The 23,348-nt window shown below is 37.2% G+C and overlaps 1 protein-coding gene across 3 annotated transcripts in view; it reads left to right on the top strand.

The window, feature by feature from the left end:
• Positions 1-23,348, top strand: part of LOC107585853 (semaphorin-6B-like) — a 134,558-nt gene that overhangs the window by 61,368 nt on the left and 49,842 nt on the right. For all 3 annotated transcript variants that reach the window (XM_016273015.1, XM_016273013.1, XM_016273014.1), the window contains 2 exons: positions 14,961-15,084; positions 17,820-17,934. In XM_016273015.1, coding sequence (XP_016128501.1) covers positions 14,979-15,084; positions 17,820-17,934 — 221 coding nt within the window. In that variant the 5' untranslated portion in view covers positions 14,961-14,978. The remainder of the gene's footprint in view (positions 1-14,960; positions 15,085-17,819; positions 17,935-23,348) is intronic.

The raw sequence follows: 23,348 nt of genomic DNA, 5'->3' as shown, positions 1-23,348 counted from the left end.
GCTGTGTGAATGTGGCCAATGTCTGTTTCTCATGCACCAAAAAGAACTGTATCATGAGCATCATTCATTTGGGAACCAGACTACCCTTGTGCTGTATGTATCCGCTAAAAAAAAAGACTTGTAGTAATTTGTTCAAAAATGAGTTAAACTAAACTGAATGGTTTTGATTCACTAAAAAGAGCTCGTCCATAAGTCATTTGTTCAGGAATCATATTACTCTAGTCATGCTGTGTGGTTTTGATTCACCAAAAAAAAAAAAGAAATTGCTTATAAGAATAATTTGTTCAAATTCAAAATCAATTCAGAAACACTGCTATTATGAGTACACATTATTATGAGTATGGTTCTGATACACTAAAAAGCAATGGTTTATAAGAGTAATTTGTTCAGGAATCATACTATAGTAATAATGTTTTATGGTTTTGTTTCACTTAAAAGGCCTGGTTTATAAGAGTCGGGAAAAGAACCACACTAGTCATTCTGCATGGTTTCACTAAAAAACAGTTCATTAGAATCATTTATTTGGAAATCAGACTGTAGTGTGTGTGTTTTTTTTTTATTTGCAAACTGACTCATCACAGTAGCTTGTTCGTGAATCACACCGTACTGTTGGCTGTTTTGAGCTGTAGATTTAGAAGTGGACCATCCATCCATTCATCAGTGATGAGAGAGTGAATCCAATGTGCCTTTTTGAACAGCGTGTAATTCAATACTATTCAATACCCTTGAGTGAGTTCCCACACACATTGATGACACATACTGTATCCTTTTGCAGTAAAACACATGTCGACGTCATCATATACGGGTAGGAAACTACCTAACGTGGTTTTACCAGCACTTTCTGAGGAAGTCTGCTGTTTCCAGCCCACCTCCCCTTCCCTTCCATACCTCTCTCCGAGCATATCATGTAGGACACGCTTGGCTTGACACATAAGGATGTTATGTTTCCTTTCAGTGACCTCACACTCTTCAAGGCTATTGACAATGTTTTTCCACAATGTTCTTGAGCAAGACCACAAAAGAGCCAGTCGGGAGAAAGGCAAGCCATAACACGCTTCGAGGTAAAAGGCTTTATTGATTGTAAACCATTCTCATAGAAGTTGAGCACATGAACTAAAGCAGGGCACGCATTATGCGGAGTTCAACGTGGATGCTCCAGGCCAATGTATGAATGGAGGAACAAAACTGGCTCACAATTTAAACAAAAAAATCTCACTTTCTGCTCTGCTTTTCAGACACTGTCAGAGATTTTATGGTTGTGTGGAACGATTCACCTGGGAGCACCAAGTAAACACCAGATATTGTGAAGCAAAAGAAAAGGTCAGCAGGGTCAAGGCTACATCTCTCTCCATCTCATAGCGTATTTATCTGTGTGCCAGTGTTGCATTTCAGGCCTCCAGACGCGCACACACATCCATGTCATCGCCTTTAGGGCTTTTAATGGGCTCTAGGCTTTCATTCTTTCAGCATAATGGTTTCACACTCTGTTAATCCCTCTCTTCTCTTTTTCCTTGCCCATTCTCTCCTTCTTTGTCCTTCTGCACTTTATATTTTCACGAATGCAGGAAGCTTTCACCCCTATTTGCTTGCCACCCCGTGTTGTTTTTGTCTTGCCATCATTTTTGTTGTCTTCTGTCCCTTCCTCTCTCTCTCTCTTTCTGCTTCTTTTTCATCAGAGTGTGTTATTTTTCTCTCTTTGAATGGCTTAGGTTGCTCTATCAGTCTCTGCCTCTGTTATGACTAAATCTGTCCCTCGTTTCTCATCTCCTTAGCAACGGACTGAGTAAACATCAAACCTTATTCCATCCATCTTTCCTTCTTTTCATTTGCAGCCCCCCACCCCTTCGATGGATCTGATTCAAAACATACACCATTCACATTTGATATGCTTTCAGGATGCTGTACGCACACCCTCCACAGAAATCCCTCTCTACAGTGTTTCCATAAACAGAGCGCTGCACAGACAGGCTGTCTGAGGTCTGATAAGGAGTCGTGAGAGAGGACACTGATGGGGAGTGAAAGAGAGGAGGAAGTTTTCCCATGTTCAGCTAAAACGACAGTGTGGAACCTCCACCCTGTCATAAATAAGCCACGTTGAGATGGCAAAGAGAAAGCAATGTAGAGGCTTTGCAATAAATGCATACCCTGCTCAAAGACCAGCATGATTTTTTTACTGGTTAAGTGGCGTTCTTTGGGTGCTGGTTAGATTCATTTATCTGAAAGTGATAATTCTACCATTTACTCACCTTTACATCATTCCAAAGATGATTCTAATGAACTGTACTGGTCTATTGGGCTGCATGGAACTTTGGAGCTTTGGTACTTTGTAGCTTGTATTTTTTATTTTTATATTCTTTGTAGTGTAGATTATTATTATTTTTTTTTCATTTGTTGATGTTAATTATATTTCATTATACATGCTTATTCCACCTATTTTTACATTTAGATTAGATTAACGTTTTCATGTAATGTTCAATTAAAGTTAATACTTAAAAACACTAATTTAATAACACTAACCTTATAGATTTAATAAATGTAAGCTTTAGCAAATCTCAGAATTTATATTTTCATTTGTAATGATGTGATGCCTAAATTCACTTCACTGGTTCCGGTCAGTGTCGTTATTGTTAACTAAACATTTTTGGTAATTTAAATAATGCTGAAATTAAATAAAATATAAATATTAGATGAAAAACTTAAAATGTAAATTATAAATGTCTTGGCAGCTAACTGAAATAAGTTATTAGTTACTAACTTAAGTTATAAGAAGTACCAAAATTACTAAAAACTGTAATGATAATAAAGCTAAATAGAGATATTATAAACAAAAAACTAAATTCTAAACAAAATTAATACAAATAAAAAAGTGCAGAATTACTGCAACTAAAATTGAAAAGAAAAATGGAAAAATAAAAATAAAAGCTGATTCAAAATATTAAATTAAGCGTATTATGTTTAACACTATAATAGTATATAGTAATACCAAAATAACAGATTTTAGTTTTACCATTTTTAAAATGAGACAAATACAGCATTTTATAAAACAATATATTCTGTTCAGAATCCCTAATTTTGACTTAAATTCCTGTTCCTCATAGAAAGAATGTCCTCAGAAGACTTGCAATATAGTGCACAAGTCCTATATGGACTACTTTGGATACTTTTACATGGTTTTCAAAACTAGAAAGCCTCAGTCCCTATTTATTACAAAAGCACAGACCAATATATTTTTTTTGAAATTGCTCATTTTGTGTTCCAGGTGAATCATACAGGTTTGGAACAACATGAGTTTGAGTAAACAATGACAGGGTTTTCATTTTAAACTTTAAGAAGCCTGCTGGAAACATACCATAGCAGAGAAAAGCATTCAGGCACAACATATGCTAGTCTTTTCAGCAGGGTATGAATGCAAAATAGCAGAGAAAACTACCCTGACATGTGAGGAAATGAGACAAGAGGAAGGAAAGTAAGAGAATGAGAGAGATGTATAGTTGGGCTGATTGGTAATGCTCCGTTCTGATTATTATGCCTGTCAGCCTGGGTGAGGAATCAGACCCCTCTCTCTCTCTCATCTCAGCCCTGTGCTTGGAGCGCAGCCTGCAACATGCAGATATTCACAACATGTGCATGCGCATCTCTGTGTGTGCCGCCACCTTGTATACTCAATAATTAGCGGGCTCAGAATGGGTTTGATTGGCATGCGTTGTGAATGTTTTCCCTGCTATGCCATGTATCGTTGTGCACTGATGGAGAACTGACATAAATTCATCCTGAAAACGAGAGATCAACATCCTCCCCCCACAAACCTATGCGCATGCACACACCTGTATGGTTCTTTGGATTGGGTGGGAAATTTATCTCAGTAAATTGGGTGAGCAGGTGGTTTATTTTGTGGAGAGAATTTGGACAATAGGAGAGACTGGAGGGAAGGAGGAGAGCGAGAGGGGAAGGAGGGGGTATTGACAAACAAGCCACGAGGGAGAGAGAGGAAGAAGAGCAGATGGACAAATGATGAACTGAATAAATATGTGTCCACAGATCGGTGTGTTGGCTGTAAAGACTGCCTGAAGCAGCGCTAGCACTGAGAAACGGAGAGATATGAGCGCTCCCATACTCATCAATATGCTGCATCTGGAATTTAAACAAGCTCTTTGCACACTAACTCACTCACTGACTGCTGCTTTATGAGTGAATCTGATGGAGAAACATCCGTGTTATATTTCACCCCCCAAATTAGAAGGGAAAAAAAAGAAACAAGGTTTTGCATAATAAAAATGAAGCCAGTTTTAGGACCATAACAATGTTTTGGATTGTGATGTTATTTTCATGGCATATAAGCACATTTTCCTCCAAATTCATATTGCTGGGATGCGCAAATAGTGAAAATCAGCATGTCTAGACACAATGGCTGCGTACAGAATTCAGAACTCATTCCTAGACGTGTAGGCATTGTCCTTTGGCCTGTGGAACTAATTTCTTGAAGCACTTGAAAAGAGTTGCTCCTCTCACAGTTTTCTGCCGTTTTTGTTTTTGAGTTTTTAAATATGGTGGCATCTCAGGTACTATGGCATTATGGGATGGAAAATTATCCACTAGATGCACAATTCACAAATGCTGTAGATCATCCAGACATTGTTTACAGAGTGTTTCTTGAAATCTGCACATGCGTAGTAGGAAACTATGCATGGACATTATTTATCAAAATGTAATTAAATTCAATACAACAAAGGCTACTACAGTGTGTACTTATATTTGCAATTTTACCATTTAATTGATATATAATCATGTTTGCATTATTGTAGCTTCAGGTGTATATGAAAGGTGTTAAAATGTGTCAAATTTATATAACAAAAAATCAAACAATTCTGTTAATAAAATACTTAATTTTCTTTATTTAAAATATTTGTGATTTTGAGAAGAATGTTTCCATATTCCAGATGTTTCCTATTTTTAGTGAGCTTTCTCTACACCTAGAGCATGTGATGTATTAGTGTAGTAAAGTTAACGAGAGGCAACAAACTGAAACTTAATTCCCAGAGGAGTGATATTTATAAGATGCTCTGCTGAACCATATGCTATGAGGGGAGATGTTTATTGTTTTTCTATGTATTTCTATTCATATGAGCTCAGTAGTGCCGCTCTACTGCAGCGTGCATCATCCCTAAAGACGTTAATTTTGCATGACGAGCGTGACACACATACACTCATGCACACGTCTGCCTATCTCTCCTTCTCTGTTCTCATTCCTCCTAGTAATCTTCCCCCCTCTCTTTCATCCCCGTTTCTCCTCCTCTTCCGACTCCTTCAAAATAAAAAATAAAACCCTGGCAGCTTGTGATGCGCACGATTGAGATATTAGGATTCTGCGGGGTATTTTTGTTAGGTATAAGTCACAGCCCCGTGGGAGTCTCAGGCAAGTAAAGCTTGTCAACCCGGGAACTTTGTGATCCTTGCAAGTCGTCTTAGTCATTAGCCTGAACTTTTTCGTTTTATTTACTACTGTGCAGTGGATTATCGCCTCCCTATTTTTGCTTGGCTTGTTTTTACGGCAGTGGATATGATGGATGGGATAGCTTTAATCTTTCAGCAGTCTTTTTTCTTTCTTTTAACGACGTAGAGTTGTTTCCATTTCGTCCGTTACGTACATGATTTACAGAGCATGAAGCCTTCAGCCGGGTGAGAGGTCGACCTTGCCACAGTCTGCTGTACTGCGTCTGATGTGTTTATGATGATGTTTGGCCATTAAAAGCTCTTTTATTACTGCCCTCGAAGTGAATTAAAACACTGGACTTTTGCCCGCGACTCCCTATTTTCAATATCTAGCCTGAAATGTTATGAATAGAGTCACAATCCTTTGTAAGATATGCAAGAACCCACATACAGAACAAAAGTTAGTTCCAGGTTCTTGAATCTGTTTCATTTTCAATTTACAGTGGGGCAAAAAAGTATTTAGTCAGCTTAAAACTGCTCCAGTGAACATTCACCTGAATCAATGATTGATTTCACTTGAATCTTTGATTCCCTTTTGGTTAATGCAAATCAATAATAACTGAGTATTTGAGAGAAGACTTCACTGTGCTAGTACTGCTGTGTATTGATATACAGTATCTCTGGTGAGCTCTGAAAACTGGTAATGCTGTCATGAGACCGTGTTCTCAAATGTATGTGCAGTCTGACACCACTCATCAGGTACTTTTATAATAGCAGCTTTTAAAATGTACATAAATTAATGCAAAATACAGTGACAGATACTTTTGAAAACTGACGTTATACACCACCAAGTTTTGGGGTCAGTAAGGTTTTTTTTTTTTTTTTTTAAGAAATTCATACTTTTATTCAGCAAGGATGCATTAAATTGTTCAAAAGTGACAGTAAAGGCATGTATAATTTTACAAAAGATTTATATATAAATGTTTTTATTTTTAACTTCTATTTATCAAGGAATCCTAAATTAAGCATGGTTTCCTCAAAAATATTAAGCAGCACACCTGTTTCCAACATTGATGATAATAAGAAATGTATTTTGAGCACCGAATGAGCATATTAGATTGATTTCTAAAGGAACATGTGACACTGAAGACTGGAGTAATGGCTGCTGAAAATTCAGCATTGCCACCCTAGGAATAAATGAGAATTTAACATATAGGCCTATAGAAAACAGTCATTTTATATTGTAATAATATTTCACAATATTGCTGATTTTACTGTATTTTTAATCAAACAGATGCAGCCTCAGTGAGCATAAGAGACTTCTTCTCCAAAACTGGTGTAGTATTATTCCTTTGGGGTATCGAGAACTAACTCGGGGGTCAACCGCAGCAGTATGCTCTATTTTGCATCAAATGTTAGTACTGATTAACCAACAGCCCGTATAAGTGAATAGAGCTCAGATGAAACCTGTGGTTTTAATGGTGAAAGACGATTCCACCGTCTTGGAATGGGGCCTGACCTAGAGAAAAGCCAATTTCCCCAGCTGTTAGCTTAGGCACAGTTTGTTCATTTAGCTCTCGTATATTTTCGCCAAAGCTGTAAAGCAGCATCTGTCTACGGTTCTCCCTGTTTCCCGATGTTTGTGTGTGTGTGCAACAGTGCAGCACTAGACCGATTCATCCCATTTTTGTAGATTGCTGTATTTGTCTGGGTGTTTTTCATGTCTGCAGTGAGTGAAAAATAGCTCAGGGTGTCTCTGCATGAGAAGACGCTGCTCTGCTGGTTCAACCTGACTACACACTCCATCAATTCAGAATCAGGATTACTGCTCCATGGGAAAAACGTGTGCATCTCTTTTCCCTGTCATGAGTTATGGAATGATGCTGTGTATCTTTATAATTCGACACAAGGTCTTTGACGTGAATAGACCATTAAGTAGATCTTTAATTTCATGTTTCATTCACCATACAAAAATCAAGCAGGAGTCACCAGGCTGCTTTAAACTGCCCTGATGAATGGCTTCGGGGCTTTGACTGTGTCTGGAAAACAACCTATTAAAATGGTTGTGGCAGAACAGGAGAGTGAATTGGACGTCATGCTATCCAGAAACAGAGGGCAGTAAATACTGAATGGCAGTCCAGACCATGGCTGCTGGTCTCTGATATGGTTTTTGGCTAGCTTGAACCATTCCCCCTGGGGTCAGAGATGGAGGTTAACCGTCTCAGGTCACCGGAGCAGTATTTTAGGTTATGTTCAGGAAAGAAATCAGCCTCCTCTTGGCTCCGGGTTCTGCCGGTTTCACTGCTTTGAAAGCATTCCAGGCATTTTTGGCCTCTATCAACATATTCAACTTTCGTCTTCCGATACTACATCCAAATTGCTTTTTCCCCACCTTTCTGCTGTTTTTATTTTCCCTCTTGTTCTCTGCTTTGCTTTGCCACCTTCTTTTAAAGGGATAGCTCACCCAAAATAAAAATGTATTTATAAAAAAAAGAGAAATCTTAAAAGATGTAGTTCATGCAAAAGTTAAAATTCTGTCATTTATTCAGTCATGTCATTCCAGACCTGCATGACTTTTCTGTGAACAAAAAAAAATATATATTTTAAGTTTCAACTGTTTTTGTCCATGCAATTAAAGTCAGTGAGGTCCAAAACAACCTTGGACTTGACTTTTATTTACACTTATTGTCTTTCATTGTTTGGACAAAAACAGTTTGAAATGTCTTATTTTGTATTCCACTGACAAAAGTCAGTCATACAAGTGGGAATGACATGAGGGTGAGTAAATGATGAGTACATTTTCACCTTTGAATAAAATATATCTTTAAGATTTCTCTTCTTTTTAGAAAGTTTATTTTTTATTTTTACTGTAATGTTTATTTCTATGCATTTGTTATGATTATTTTTAAAATCCATTGTAGCACTTTGAATTACCATTGTGAAATGTGCTATATAAACAAGCCTGCTTTGCCTTTGGAAAAACAATTAATTTGACATAATAATTTGTGATAAACTGCTTGCATAAATGATTGAAAAATGGCTGATTATTATAGAAAACTATATGCTGAGAAGCCAAAAAAAAAAAAGATGTTGCCTTAGTAGTGTATCAACATGGTTTGCATCCAGGAGCCTTTAAGGCAAATTTGATAATATGAGGTCACAGTGTGGGTTTCATGAGAGGTCAAGGCCAGGCCTTGAAGCAATTTCCCATAGCAAATGTTCTATTGCTGCTGCTTGCAACAGGATGTGCTCTCTGTAGGGGCCTTATGTAAGTGAATTGATCCGTTATAGACTATGAAATGCTGTAGCTGTTCAACTGTGTCAAGACATTCCTTACCTTCAGATTCACAAATTAGAAGAGAATGTCGGATAGCGGTTTAATTTCCGTCCTCTGTTATCATTCGGGGCTGATAATGCATGCATTAATTCATGCCTTTATTACTGGTCACTTCTATCATTAATGCCATTCTCTACTCTCATTATCAGTTTTTTATCTGGGACACACTTAAATGAAGTTTGCTCTCAAATCCTTAGATGATTTATCATGTTCAAATCCCTTAGGGGTAAGTAATGAAATCAGTGCTATTCTTCCGTTACCCAGAATACTTATCATCTGAACGTTTGTGCTTTTTGAAGGCAGAGAATAGGTCTCATAAATACCTTATTCATACACAAAGCATTTGAATTTCAACCAGGTTTAACGTCCTTGAAATTCCGAGTATGCAGCTTGACATTAGCATGGGGGCGGCTCTCCAGATACTCATTCTGCTCATGATCTCCAGCTTGGAGTTGCTTCCTTTGTTCTTGCTCTCTGGTCTCAATTGACCAATCATTCCTGAGACTATTGGCAGTAGATCAGAGTTCATTAAGCAGCCTACGCTACCAAGCTATTATTGAGTAACTAAGCGATTTGTTATCTTAAGTAACAGCTTCTCAATGGTCGGTCAGAGATACTGCCGTCCCGTCCACACTCCTCTAACGGTATCTTAATGACCTCATTCAGATAATTACCTTCTCAAACGTTCGTAATTACTGTACATTGACAGGGGAAACTCTATAGAGGCATGTGAATCCTATTGTTGTTGGCTTTGGCTAAGCCAAATATTAATTAAAAGTGTTAAAATCTCTAGTTACTAAACAAAGTTTTTTTTAGTTTATTTTCCTAAGTGAGTAAACACTGTAGTGCTGTAGAGTTTTTGAACATTTTGAACAAGATTGAGCTCTCTAATATGTCAACTGACAGCTGACTGAGTGTGTGTCAGGTCTACTTGTTGGCTGAACAATGCCATTCTTTTCAGGCCATTCATTTCTGATTAAAGAGGAACATGAAAAATATGAAAATGTTTCCTCCACTACTCTTCAGCATCACTGCAACACCACTACTGAATCTACAGCATAATCAGTGTAGTCTGATTCCTGCATGAAAGGCTCTTATGAGCCAGTAATTTAGCAAATCAAATGCATGCAGACCAGTGTTAATTTTGTCGACGATGACGAAAAATATTCGTTAACAAACATTTTTTCTGTGACCACACTCTTAAAAATAAAGGTGCTTCACGATGCCATAGAAGAACCTTTTTGTCTAAATGGTTCCATAAAGAGCCTTTAACATCTGAAGAACCTTTCTGTTTTACAAAAGGTTCTTTGGGGCGAAAGAAGGTTCTTCAGATTATAAAAAGGTAAGAAAAAGATGGTTCTTTAAAGAACCTTTGACTGAATGGTTCTTTGTGGAACCAAAAATGGTTCTTCTATGGCATCGCTGTGAAGAACCTTTTGAAGCACCTTTATTTTTAAGAGGGTAAGACGAGACGTTGACGAGCTAAAACTAATATCTGATGATAAAAACTATGACGAAATTTATGCCACGTCTTTGTTAACAAGACGAGACGGGACTATAATGTTATTTGAGGACGACCGGACATTCAAAATACATCCTATAGGCTATTGTCTTGTCCTTCAAAATGTGCGTCCCTGTCATTGGATTGCAATCGGGTAAGGGGCGTTTGCATATCTAGTCTCAGTATGGCAGCCGCAATAGACTAGCGATCTGAAACAATGGCCTCAGCACCTGAAGGGGTAGGGATAGGGTGACCAGACGTCGCGTTTTTCCCGGGAGTCACAATTCGTTGTCGATTAACTTGAAGTTAGTGAAGGCAGGGTAGGCGGAATCGCGCTGATAGAAGTGTTCTCTCTCACGCACGCTCCACTTCTTCAGTTCTCATATACAGTGCACGATCAGTTCTCAGTGCTCAAATACACACACAGCAGTCCAAATGTCTATCGTGTAGAGTATCTCACGTAAATACAGTCGGTTATGGATTAAGTGAACGTAAACAGGTGGGTGAAAACCGAACGTGTCAGTATTACATGCTTGCCTTCTGTCTTAAAGGGACATAATTCCTAATTAAGTACCTATCCATGTCATTAATGTTAACCAACAAAAGATGTGTAACAAATGTTAAGTAAACTTACTGTATCTGAAAAAATGAATTTAATTTGTATCTCTTTTGTATTTGTCTTATTTTCTTATTCTGTTTCTTTTTCAAAAATTATATATTATATGTTATAGGCCTATATGAACAACTATAATTTTTATAAGTTGCTCCCTTTTCACTGCTGAAGGGATAAAAGGGATAGTTCACCCAAAAATGAAAATTGTCATCATTTATTCACGTTTTTCCAAATTCAATACTTGATTCAAATTTCTCATAAGCTTAATTGATTTGGTCTAAAGAGAGAAGAATTAATGACTATATTTGTTTGAAGACTACATATAAAATAGCTACCAAAATAAAACGTTGGTAACTGCAGTTTGACTAAAAGTAATGACTAAAAGTTGACAAAAATTCAATGACTTTTCATTGACTAAAACTATGAAAGACTCAAATGACTAAAATGTGACTAAGACTATTAAGCATTTTCGTCTCAAGATAAAGACTCAGACTAAATCAAAAATGCCTGTCAAAATTAACACTAATGCAGACAGTGCAACCAATGCATCTCATCTCTGAGCAAATGACTCTTTTGAATCGATTCTTTTTAGTAAATAAAACTCATACAACACTCATACAGTATATTTTATCCCTGAAGAAATTACTCTTATGAGTTGGTTCTTTTTAGTGAATCAGACACATATGGCACAACCAGTGTATCATAAATCCTTGAACGAGTAACTTGGTGTGGTCCTATGATGTATAATATCTGCGAAAAAGGTCCATTGTCTGTTATAGTGTTGTGATGTATAAAGCTCACATAGAATTCACCTTCAAACCAAGCAGAATTCTTGTGGTCAATGCAGTGAATGCATGTAACCAGTTTGAACCCTTTGCGGTATATTTCACCCTCTTGTGAAATTCCCAATTGCATGGTTTCGTATTGAAATGACTGGATTGCATCCACAAATATTCACCATTTAAGGAGCTAGATTCTTTAAGAGGAATCTGAACCAGAATCAAGAAAATTCCCATCTCTGATGATAAAGAATTAGCTTTATTTATTAGGACAGCACTGAATGTTAGTACGGTATCAGTGGACCAACCAAGGTACATGAATTGACATTTGCCGTAATTAAAAGTGAAATGGTGTATGTTATATCCAAGCTTGTATTTACTTCACCCCCTCTGCATCTGTTTAGCTTGCTGTCCCCTGAAACTCTATAGCTCATAGTTTCTAATTATGCTAATTAAATGCGTGAGGCCTGGCGCATACTCGTAAATGATTAATTGTAGCAAGACAATAGAATCACTGATACCAACTTATGGCAGCGTCTTCTAGTTTAAGCTATCCTGTTCCGTCTGCCTTCATTCCCCATTTGGCCTCTTTTCATTTTCTCTCTTTTTCTTCTTCATGTAAGCCTATTGTTGGGCATAATTTGCTGCATTGGGTATTGAACTATTAGTGTGTGGAGCGGCCTTGTTCAGACTTCAATAGCAGGAATTCTAGAAATGTCCTGGAAAGATAGTTAGCCCTGATAAAACGTCACAAGCCATTTCACTATAGAAATAGACCCACAATGGATGTAGTTGTGTGTGTACATGTACATGTGTGCGTTTTGGACAGCAAGGCCACGCTCTGACAAATGAGAGCTGGCTGCTTTGCATTGTGTAACTCAATTGGCGCTTAGCCACATGAAAATGAGAAGGTTTTTTTTTTTGAATAAAGAAATTGAGGCTGTCAGATTTTAATACATGTACGTGCCGTCTTAACGCTTTGGCGCTGAAAAGCTCAACTGACGCTGATTTGTTTATATTTGCACTGCGAATGTAACTAACAGCATTTCCACTAAAGTTTCAAAGCAAATGTTCTCAGCTTGTTAACACTCAAGCAGAGAGCTGAGTACTCATTCATATATTGAGTTTCATGCTATTGAAACCACTGACCACTGTGGAAAATATATCAGAAATGCATGACAACTGGCCTTATAATTTCCCAGGTTTTTCAGTCGCTCTTTTGAACAAATACAACAGTTCATTGTACAGTTCATTTAAAAGGTATGAAAAGCATGTTGTGCCTTTTCATAAATTCTGGTTTTCCATTATTGACCCTTATGTTCTGTTGAGAATGCCTTTGTTTTGTTGTTCAATTTTTTTGATCTGTTCCCCTGGCTTAATCAAAACCCAGTATAAGTATTATTGAAGTTTTAAAAGGTTCACCCAAAAATAAAAATGAATTATTTAGTTAACCTCATGTTGTTTCAATCCTATATGCGTTTCTTTCTACTGCAGAACACAAAACAAGATTTATTTTTGAACATTGATGGGTTCCAGTGTTGTATTGGACCCCACTGACTTTTCTTGTATGGACTAAACAGTGTAAACATTCTTTAAAATATATTCTCATTATGTTTCAATGAAGACGGAATGTCAGTTTGGAACAACACAAGGATTTGATTCCATTTTTCATGGAGGAAAACTGAAGTGTGTATCGACTTGATACAGCAATTTTCTATATGTTTTTCAAACTATTAAAATGGTGTTGGTGTATCTCAAACCAGTAAAAGATAACATGTATCATCTGTCCATTGAAATCTCTTTTTCAGACAGTACCATTATGTTAGACTATTACAGACAATACTATTGTGACAGTTCTCCAGAGCTTCTCTGTGCCTCTCTGAAGTGCAGGGGTAATTTTCCATATAGATTGCATTGCACTTTAATTTTAGTGACATTTGTGTTTCCATCACATCATCTCTCTTTCTGCTGTCTTTTTTTCAAGAGGGTAAGAGTTCCTGTCTATTTTCAGGCATTCAATTTAAAAGTCCATCTCTGCTTGCAGTAACTTTCTCAAGTACACACATATGCAGCCGCACAAAGTTATATGCAAAATAAATAGATACTTAGTACCTACAGTACCTACAGTAGGCAGTACTTTAAAGGGATAGTTCACCCAAAAATTAAAATTCAGTCAATTAATTACTCAGCCTCTTGTAGTTCCAAACCCATAAGACCTTCGTTCATCTTTGGAACACAAATCAAGATATGTTCAAGATATGACCCTCCATAGACAGCAACACAACTACCACGTTCAAGGTCCAGAAAGGTAGTAAGTACATCATTAAAACAGTCCATGTGACATCAGTAGTTTAATTGTAATTTTATGAACTACTTTATTCAAAATTCTTCTCTAGACCTACTGTGAGCTTCAAGGTTGTTAATCAATGCTATATGCACATTATTTCAACTTTTTTAAAATAAAAAAATCATTTTAATAGTAGAATTCCTGGTGAAAAACCAAATGACCCATGATTTTCCAAAAATGTCTACATCAATCAAAGAATTGTAACAAGAAAATCATGCCCACCCATGAAGCACTTTCAATGGCATAATAGTCAATATATAGTGATATATATATAATATATAATGAACATCCTTAAATATTTTTGTATATATGTCATTTTTTAAATTCATATTGTCATAATGCTTCATGGCGTTGTAGTTCTGCTCTTTAATAAAGCTGTCAAGTATGCAGTCCCATACCTTTTTTCACCCCAAATTCATTTTTTTGCTTCAAATCAAAGTTTGTGATGTTTTGATTCACTGAAGCTGGTTGGTTGGGTTCATGGCTTATAACTCTTTCATGAAGACTTTTAAAAAATCCAGATGGTATATATTTGGTGCCTAGCGCATTTCAGATCAGTAATTTCAATGTTTATTTTGGTTTGGATGCTGTCTGTAGCAGTAGACAGCAAGACAGCACTCTAGGTTCTTAAACAGAGCTTCCCACTCACATGTGCTCCGGCCCCCTCCCCAATCCTGGCTCTGTGTGAAGCCCTTTTGTTAGACGTCCGGGCAGTTCAGTCCTGGGTCCCGTGTCTTTGATGACAGTTCTGTGACACACCACACCGACTGGACCATTAGGGCTGACTAGCACAAATTCTATTGGTGGATAACTTAATTACTGATCTTAATCTCTGGGGTGATGTTAGAGATGCTTTAGGATACATCGGAGTGCTAGTTTAGTTCACAGAAGTGTGCATCCTGCTAAATCTTCTGCCACCTCACCTCACTCTTTTCTCCATGTTCCTGTTATAGTGCCGGAGATCCTCTACCATGACGACTGTGGCCAGATCTTTCATCGGGATCTTCTGGCTCCTGCGGTTGGTGTGTGCGGTCTTCCCTGAGGAACCGGGACCTCTGAACTTTATCCCCACTGAAGGTAACATTGTCTCTGTTTCACATGCAGTCATCAAGGATCAGGGTTGGGCCCGTCTGCACTCTCAGGCTCTCAGCTTTCACTTTCTAATGCAGAGCAGGCATGTGATTGATCACTCATCAATAATATCGATTCCATGTATCCCTGCCTGCAACTCATGCCGGTCTATCTAATCTGAAAGATGAGAAAAGGGAGGGGGTTTATTACGCTCAGGGTAGGAGGATAAAGAGACGAGGAGCTATGGGAAGCTCTAGGGAGAGTCTTATCACATATTGAAAGAGAGGAACAGATAGAGAAGAAGAGTAATAAACAGGGATGTAAAGTACTTGAATATTTGTACTTCATTATTATGATTAAGTATTATTGTGGGAAATTTTGCATCTTGTTCGCAAAATTGCGAGCAATGGTAAATGTGACCAAAAAGTTTTTCAAGCTTGTTAGAACTCCCAAAAAGATAAATGTATCTATATATTTAATGTGAGGAAAGAATAATTAAATTGTAATAATGTAAATTTAGGTAAAAATTCGTTTGTTCATGTATTTATATTATATGACTATTATTTTTTTATTTTATTTTAACTATTTTTAAATTAAATTAGATTAATTAATTAGATTAGATTAATTAAAACTTTTTTTATGTGATCCCTGATCTTGCCTTGATGCTTTTCTACTTACAGATACAATTACATTTCAAATATCAAACAACAAAATCAGATATAAAATCATAGTTGTTTGATAATTTAATGAATTTAATGTTTACAAATTTCCAGTAGCAGTCTAAGGTAACAGGTTTCAGGATAATACTTAAAAAAAAATATATACACAAATATAGGCAGCTATATATTTTCACATAATGAAAATCATGTGAATTTTATTTTTCATTAATGTGTTGTGTTCAGAACCCTATCACACCTACGAGGTTACAGGGCAAAAAATGACCCGGCCTCAAAAAATTGCTAATAAATCACTCATTATGCTTATTATCACCAAATATTGGATTCAATCTTTTTGTTAACTTATTTTCTTTCATTTAGGACTGGTTTTGTATTTATATTTGCATCTGATTAATCGTAGGCCTCATTTATCTGAAAGTAAGCACCTCATTTTTTGAGTGAAAAAAGCATTATTTATGAATAATTTTCACAATATTAAATAAAAACTGATGAAAATTTACACTGTTTATCACACTAGTGTACTTTAATGTTTAATCAGGGAGTTTGTTTTTAAATGCTTTTATTTTGTACAAAATGGCACAAAGTCACACTTGTGGTGTTCCCGGTCAAAAATGTCCAGCCATTCAAAGTGAATGGGAAAGAATGAAAGTAATAGAAACTATTAGTGTTCAGGAGCATGTTGATCACACACACACACACACACACTTATACAAACTATTGTAAGTATTACAAGTTTTCTATTTCATCCTAACCTGAACTGCATCCAATATCATTTCATCAATCTGATAGTATAACTCTCTCTTTCTCTCTCACACACACACACACACCACAAGTGAATGGGAAAGAATGAAAGTAATAGAAACTATTAGTGTTCAGGAGCATGTTGATCACACACACACACACACACACTTATACAAACTATTGTAAGTATTACAAGTTTTCTATTTCATCCTAACCTGAACTGCATCCAATATCATTTCATCAATCTGATAGTATAACTCTCTCTTTCTCTCTCACACACACACACACACCACAAGTGTGACTTTGTGCCATTTTGTACAAAATAAAAGCCTTTCAAAACAAACTCCCTGATTAAACATTAAAGTACACTAGTGTGATAAACAGTGCAAATTTTCATCAGTTTTTTATTTAATATTGTGAAAATTATTCATAAATAATGCTTTTTTCACTCAAAAAATTAGGTGCTTACTTTCAGATAAATGAGGCCTACGATTAATCAGATGCAAATATAAATACAAAACCAGTCCTAAATAAAAGAAAAGAAGTTAACAAAAAGATTGAATCCAATATTTGGTGATAATATAGCATAATGAGTGATTTATAAGCAATTTTTTGCGGGAGTGCCTTTTTTGCTCTGTAACCTCGTAGGTGTAACGAGGTGAAAAATCTCCCCCAGAAAAGTATGAAAATGATAAAAAAAAATTTAGAAGTAGTTATACCCTTTGTGAACAAAGTCACTAAATTTCAGTCCAATGCGATAACATTAACTAGTATTTTCGGGAAAAATAAAATTTTCAGAGCAAAAAGGACCCGAACACCACATGAGGGTTTTATTTACATTTTTCATTTCAATGTACTTTTTCCCCTTTTTTGAAATTTAATTTTACATTTAATTTAATTAGTTTTACCCCTGATTTTGCTTTTATGTTTTCCTACTTCCAGCTACAATTACATTCAAATATCCAACAACTACAAAACCAGATAGTTGTTTGTTACTTGAAATGTTTAAAATTTAAATTTACCATCTTATTAATGTCATATAACAGGTTTCAGGATAAATGTTATTTTACACCTCTGGCAACAACACTACTTGACTAGGCCGACAGATAATGAGAACAGACTTTATCTGTGAAAACCACTGAAGAGCAACTACAGGCAGCTGTCAACATTTTTATCTCAAGTGTGACTCTCGAGGGATCGAACGCCTTTCGCCTTAACAGATCACCTCACCCACACCCATAAGTGCAATGAAGAGATGATACAACCCTCTGTCAACCCTTTCCTTTTATCACTCACTGTCTCATCTACCTCTTTTCTCCTCAGTGGTGAGAAGGTATCCTGTGTTTCTCGGACGACCCCATCACTCATCACTCAGACAGGAGCCCTTACACATTCAGAGGATCCTGCAGGTCAATCGTACCCTTTACATCGGAGCCAGGTAGGGTGTAAAATAATGCTGATTAGCATGTGCGTACCCTGTAATTACCATTATATCAGCATCTGTAATTACCTGCACAGAGATGTGTGTTTAAGTAAATTATGTGACATTCAAAAACAATCTCTCTTAAGATCAAGAGTCTGAATTGCTGCTTTCTGTAGATAGTAATTAAACAGCTATCAAAGCCTTTAAAAGGGATAATTCAGCCAAAAATGAGGATTCTGTCATCATTTACTCAGCTTCATGTTGTTCCAAACTCGTATGCCTTGCTTTTTCTGTGGAACACAAAAGAAGATATTTAGAAATTTTTTTATTTTTGGCTCATTGACTTTTACTGTTAAAGGGGTCATATGATGCTTTTTTAAAGATCATTATTTTGTGTATTTGGCGTAACCGAATATGTTGACATGCTTTAATGTTCAAAAAACACATTATTTTTAAAATACTGTATATTATTGTAGGCCCTCTATGCCCCGCCTCTCTCAAACGCTTCGTTTTCTACAAAGTCCCTCCTTCCGACAAGCGCAGTCTGCTCTGATTGGTCAGCTGACCCAGTGCATTGTGATTGGCCGAACACCGCAAGCACTCGTCGGAAATGTAACGCCCCTTACCATAATCGCGAGATTCATCTTTCAAAATAAATGTAAAGACAGAGCCCAAAAGGGGAACACAGTCGTGTGACAGACACAGTGATATGTGTTTGCAGTACACAAGCCACGGTTAAGACAGCTGACTCTTCTGTGATGTGACCCTGTCTCTCTCTCTCTCTCTCACACACGCGCATGCGCGCGTGCGCACACACACACACACACACAATGCGCAAAACTCCGCATTTGAACAGTCAATAGGAAATACTTAACCTGATAACAAAACAGTAGCGGATTCAGAAGTGCCAGATTGTCATAGCAAAGTCAGAATTACCTCCTCTCCTAGGTTCACGAAACGGTCGTCCATAAAATGCATTGCTGTTCTGTTGTAAGTAATCTTAAAGATTCCTAAATGCACCTACTTTTGGAAGACCAAATAAAGTGCTTTTGCTTTAGCCTAGAAACACACAGCGTCTCCCTGACATGGCTGCTTCAACACTAACTGCGGTTACTGAAACCACGCCTTCTTTCTTTGCGTGCACATTTGGGCGGCATTATGCAAATATTTCCACATAGTGAGGTAGATATGTGGGGGCGTGTTAGAACGAGCTATTTTAGGGGGGCGTGGCAGTCTCTTAACTTTGATAAAGAATATCTCTTTGGTTTTGAGACTTTAGTCTTTGCAACTTCAGGGATCTTATCTATGCACAATCAGCTTGTAACACTCCAAAGAGAAAGGAAAACTTGAAATCGCATCATATGACCCCTTTAAGGAAAAAGTCAGTGGGGTCAAAACAGTTAAAACAATCTTCAAAATATATTTTGTGTGTGTGTAAATTGGAATAATGTCAATTTTTGTAATATTTATTTTTTATTACATTTTTATTGACTTTTTAAATTTAATTGTACACTATCTTGTTTTACTTTATCCCTGATCTTACCTTGATGCTTTCCTACTTCTGAATACATCTACATTCAAATATCAACAGATTTTATAGTATTGCACTATTTGTTATATCAAGTTGTTTTGAAGATAGTTATTTGATAATTGTTTTTTGAGTATTTTATTTATTGCAGTTTTGAACTATAATTACAATAATTCTCACAATGAGAGAAACAACTTATTTTAAGTGTAAACATTTTAACAATTTAAGGTAACATCTTTTTCAAAATATCTTTTTCCTATTTTTGTGGTCTGCAGAAGAAACCCATACAGGTTTGGAATGACAAGATGGTAAATTAAATTTTTCATTTTAGAGGGAACTGTCCCTTTAAGAAGCATGCTGAGTTATAAATTTAAAACTGTTATAGATGTGAAGTCTGGACACCTGTAGTCTTTTCAGGATTTTAGGCCAGGGTGGAGCTTTGAAAAGATCACGGGGTCAGTGATGTTTATGCTATCCTGCATTTTTTTTTTGCCTACCTCACAGGAGCCGGGGTTAGGAATAGATAAACAAAAATACAACTTCATTAGGTTTGGCACTTTACAACAATAAGCTGTGTTTTGTAAATTTATGCAACATGCTTCCCAAAAATGGCTGGCACGTCCACTGGGAGAGTTCAAACATATGGTGATAGTTACCAAAAGTTGTAGGGGTCCGGAGGGGGAGGCATCATACTCTAATAAAGACCCACACTGTGTCAGGAAATTACCTGCCCCCTCAACCATGTCAAAAATTAAACCTCAAAAATAAATATATCACAAAGTGCCATATGACTTAAGACACCCAGACTGGGCTATTTCATAAAAAATGGCAAAAGTCTTTGGCCTAAAGAAGCTCAACTCGAAGCCGAGTGACTGTTTTATGTATGCTTTCCAACATGGTGCCACTGTGGCCGACGTAATTCGATGAAATTCAAGCCCCGCTGTGTGCAGTCAGCAAACTGTATGTACCTATCAGTGTCTGAAGTAAATGGAGGTGTTTGCTGTAGCAACTGAAAATGACCTCTGTGGAAAAGGAGATTTATTTAGCCGATGACTCAAGAGGAAGCATTCAATAACAACGGCAACACCGAGTGAAATAAAAAGGAGGCAATACTGCTTAGGTGCAAGGGAGAGAGAGAGTCAGTGAAGTTTCAAGTCAAGGATATAGACAGCCTGGATTGACTGAATAAAGTCTGCAACGGTGTGCTCAAGTGTGATAAGGGGTACAGGCGGGCTAAATCCTGTTAGCATTAGCATAACCGCTCAAGACCATGCCCCAAGAAAGCGGCCAGCCTCTCAACCCCTTCACAGTATTACCTTGCCAACACCTGGTCAGGGATGAGATTACTGAAGTATTTTATTAAACACGTTCAGTTTCCTCCAGAAATTTCTGGACTCCCACGCAAGCGAATGCAAACTAGCATTCTAGGGAGGGGGGGAGGGGGGGGGTCAGTCCAAGCCATAAATAAATACACCCATAAGACAAATGAGGTGTTTCTTTTGTGATCTGTGTAAATAATTAACGTTCCGAGAAACTAGAGGAGGGCGACTTAGATTGCCAGCGGCGACCTAGTTAAGTCACATTAAATCAAGCCTCAGCCACCTCGTAGTGTTTGACCTCGTCAAGAGGTCAAGTCTTTCAATTAGGTTCAGGAGTGAAACTCAACACATTTCACCCTCAAACCTGTCACTAACAGTGCGGGACAGGTTCCGGCTGAGCTCTGAGGTCACGGAAACACTGCCTGACTGGCGCACAGCCTCCAACGGTGCAGAGAAATGAAGGACTCAGCTGCCGTCAGGGCTGCTGTGGGACGTGGGAAGAAATGGTTTGACCTCCTGTAGTGCTACAATTGACAAATACACTTTCTCTTTTAGCTGTCTCCTTCATAGCTGATGTTAAATATAGTTGGGTCCCCCACGAGAGATCCTGAGTCTCTCAGGTCCCTTTTCTGCTTGTCAGTATGGTCATAAATTTGTAGCACTGAATGAGGGCATAGTATTGTACCAAACACACAGTACTGCATAATACATCCCTCAGCGTTCCTGCATGAGCTGATAAAATATACAATGAATGCAATGTAAGTCGCTTTGGATAAGTGTCTGCCAAATGCATAAATGTAACGTAATGTAATAATACAGTAAAGGTGGCCAAAGGCACTCCATCATTCAGACATTCTACCAATCTAGAGTGAAGAAAGATAGTGAGATGAAATCAAATAGGGAAAGTTAGAAGTTACAATCCATTACTATGTGGCATTGCCACGTGATTGCTAAGATGTACTGTATGGTTGCTTACTGGATAAAGTCAAAATAATCCATGCCAGGTTTCTGATATTTTGGTTTCTCTCTGGGATTTAGATATTATCTGCCATGTGAAAATTACAATTCAAATCTCAAATCTCTTGGAAAGTAAATAAAAAACAGTGCATAAGTAGAACAAAGTTTGGTGAATGAAGTTGTTGTAGTTTATTGCTAGGGTTGTGCAAAATTCAGATTTGAAGAATCCATCCATCCATCCATCCATGCATGACTTTAGGCCTACATTGCTTTTCTTGTTAAAAGCATTTAATTTGAATTCCGCTTCCTTGCATTTGAATTGTAATTCTGCATCCTGTTTGTTTTAGGAATTGAACTGGTGTTATTGACCAAATACTTATTTTCCACCATAATTTGCAAATAAATTCTTTAAAAATCCTACAATGTGATTTTCTGGATTTTTTTTTTCTTCTCATTTTGTCTCTCATAGTTGAGGTATACCTATGATGAAAATTACAGGCCTCTCTCATCTTTTTAAGTGGGAGAACTTGCACAATTGGTGGCTGACTAAATACTTTTTTTCCCCACTGTAAATGTTCAGTTCAAATCAGAAGGGAACACAGCCTTTGGTTTATGCGCATATCATATTTCTGAATAAAAAAAAAGTATCCACCTTAAGCAAGTGTATATTGTTTTATGCACATTTTGGAAATTATCTTGGTTTTTCCATCCAGCATTTTTATGCAATATTACTAAATTCACATAAGAATATATACATGGAAAATATGCTAGATGAGTTACATGGGGAAATTTTGAAAGAAGATAAAAACTACAGTTTGTGTACGAGATAGTGGAGGTACTGATAACGAAAGAGTTTTTACTGGCCCCCATCTGTTCTATTCTTGCCAATGTTCTGAATGTCTTGTCCAAACCATCTGTGTTGTTTGATAACCTTGTGCAACTATAAAGCCTGTTTTTATATTCATGTAAATGTGAAAGTACCTTTGAACTCAAAACAGACCCCTTGCTTTACTTTGCCGCTTGGGTGATTGTCTCTGCTTAAAGTTTGTGCTCTCTAAATAAGGCAAGTACTGTGCAAGTGTATGATAATTTTAACCAGGGCACTTAGGGGCCGCCCTGCTCAGAGAGGGAATGGCCAAAGGGGATTCATTTTAACAAACCACACAGAGAGGGATTAAATAATTCATAGTCAGTCTCGTCAGACTCTCTTCAAGAACACACACACACACACATACACAGTCTACGTTTTTGTTGATGTGTCCACAGAGCAGTGATGCAGATGGAAGGCTGTGAAAGATAAGATCAATACTACTGCAATAACGTGGGCTGGTCTGTGAGCTTGGCAAATTCACAGATTACAACATTTCAGACAGAAAAGAGAGAGAAGCACAAGATTTGAAATTCTCCAGGTCTCTCGTTGGGCCGCGCAGCAGCTCTTAGACCTTGATCAATATTCAGACATAAACACCAAACACGCCATGATTAAAAGAGATCAGATTCATAGAGACTTTATTAGACAGCTCAAGGTTATAGAAAGATTATTAAAGTGGTTGCAGGAAGTGCTGTAGCACTGTATGCTGTGTTCAAGATGAGAAGCTGCATGCAACATGCATGCAGTGTGGGGG

This window comes from Sinocyclocheilus grahami, unplaced genomic scaffold (assembly GCF_001515645.1).
Source record: "Sinocyclocheilus grahami isolate Dianchi unplaced genomic scaffold, SAMN03320097.WGS_v1.1 scaffold75.1, whole genome shotgun sequence".
Lineage (NCBI taxonomy): Eukaryota > Metazoa > Chordata > Actinopteri > Cypriniformes > Cyprinidae > Sinocyclocheilus > Sinocyclocheilus grahami.
The sequence above is the reverse complement of the archived record's forward strand: the minus strand, read 5'-3'. Positions and strand labels throughout refer to the sequence as shown.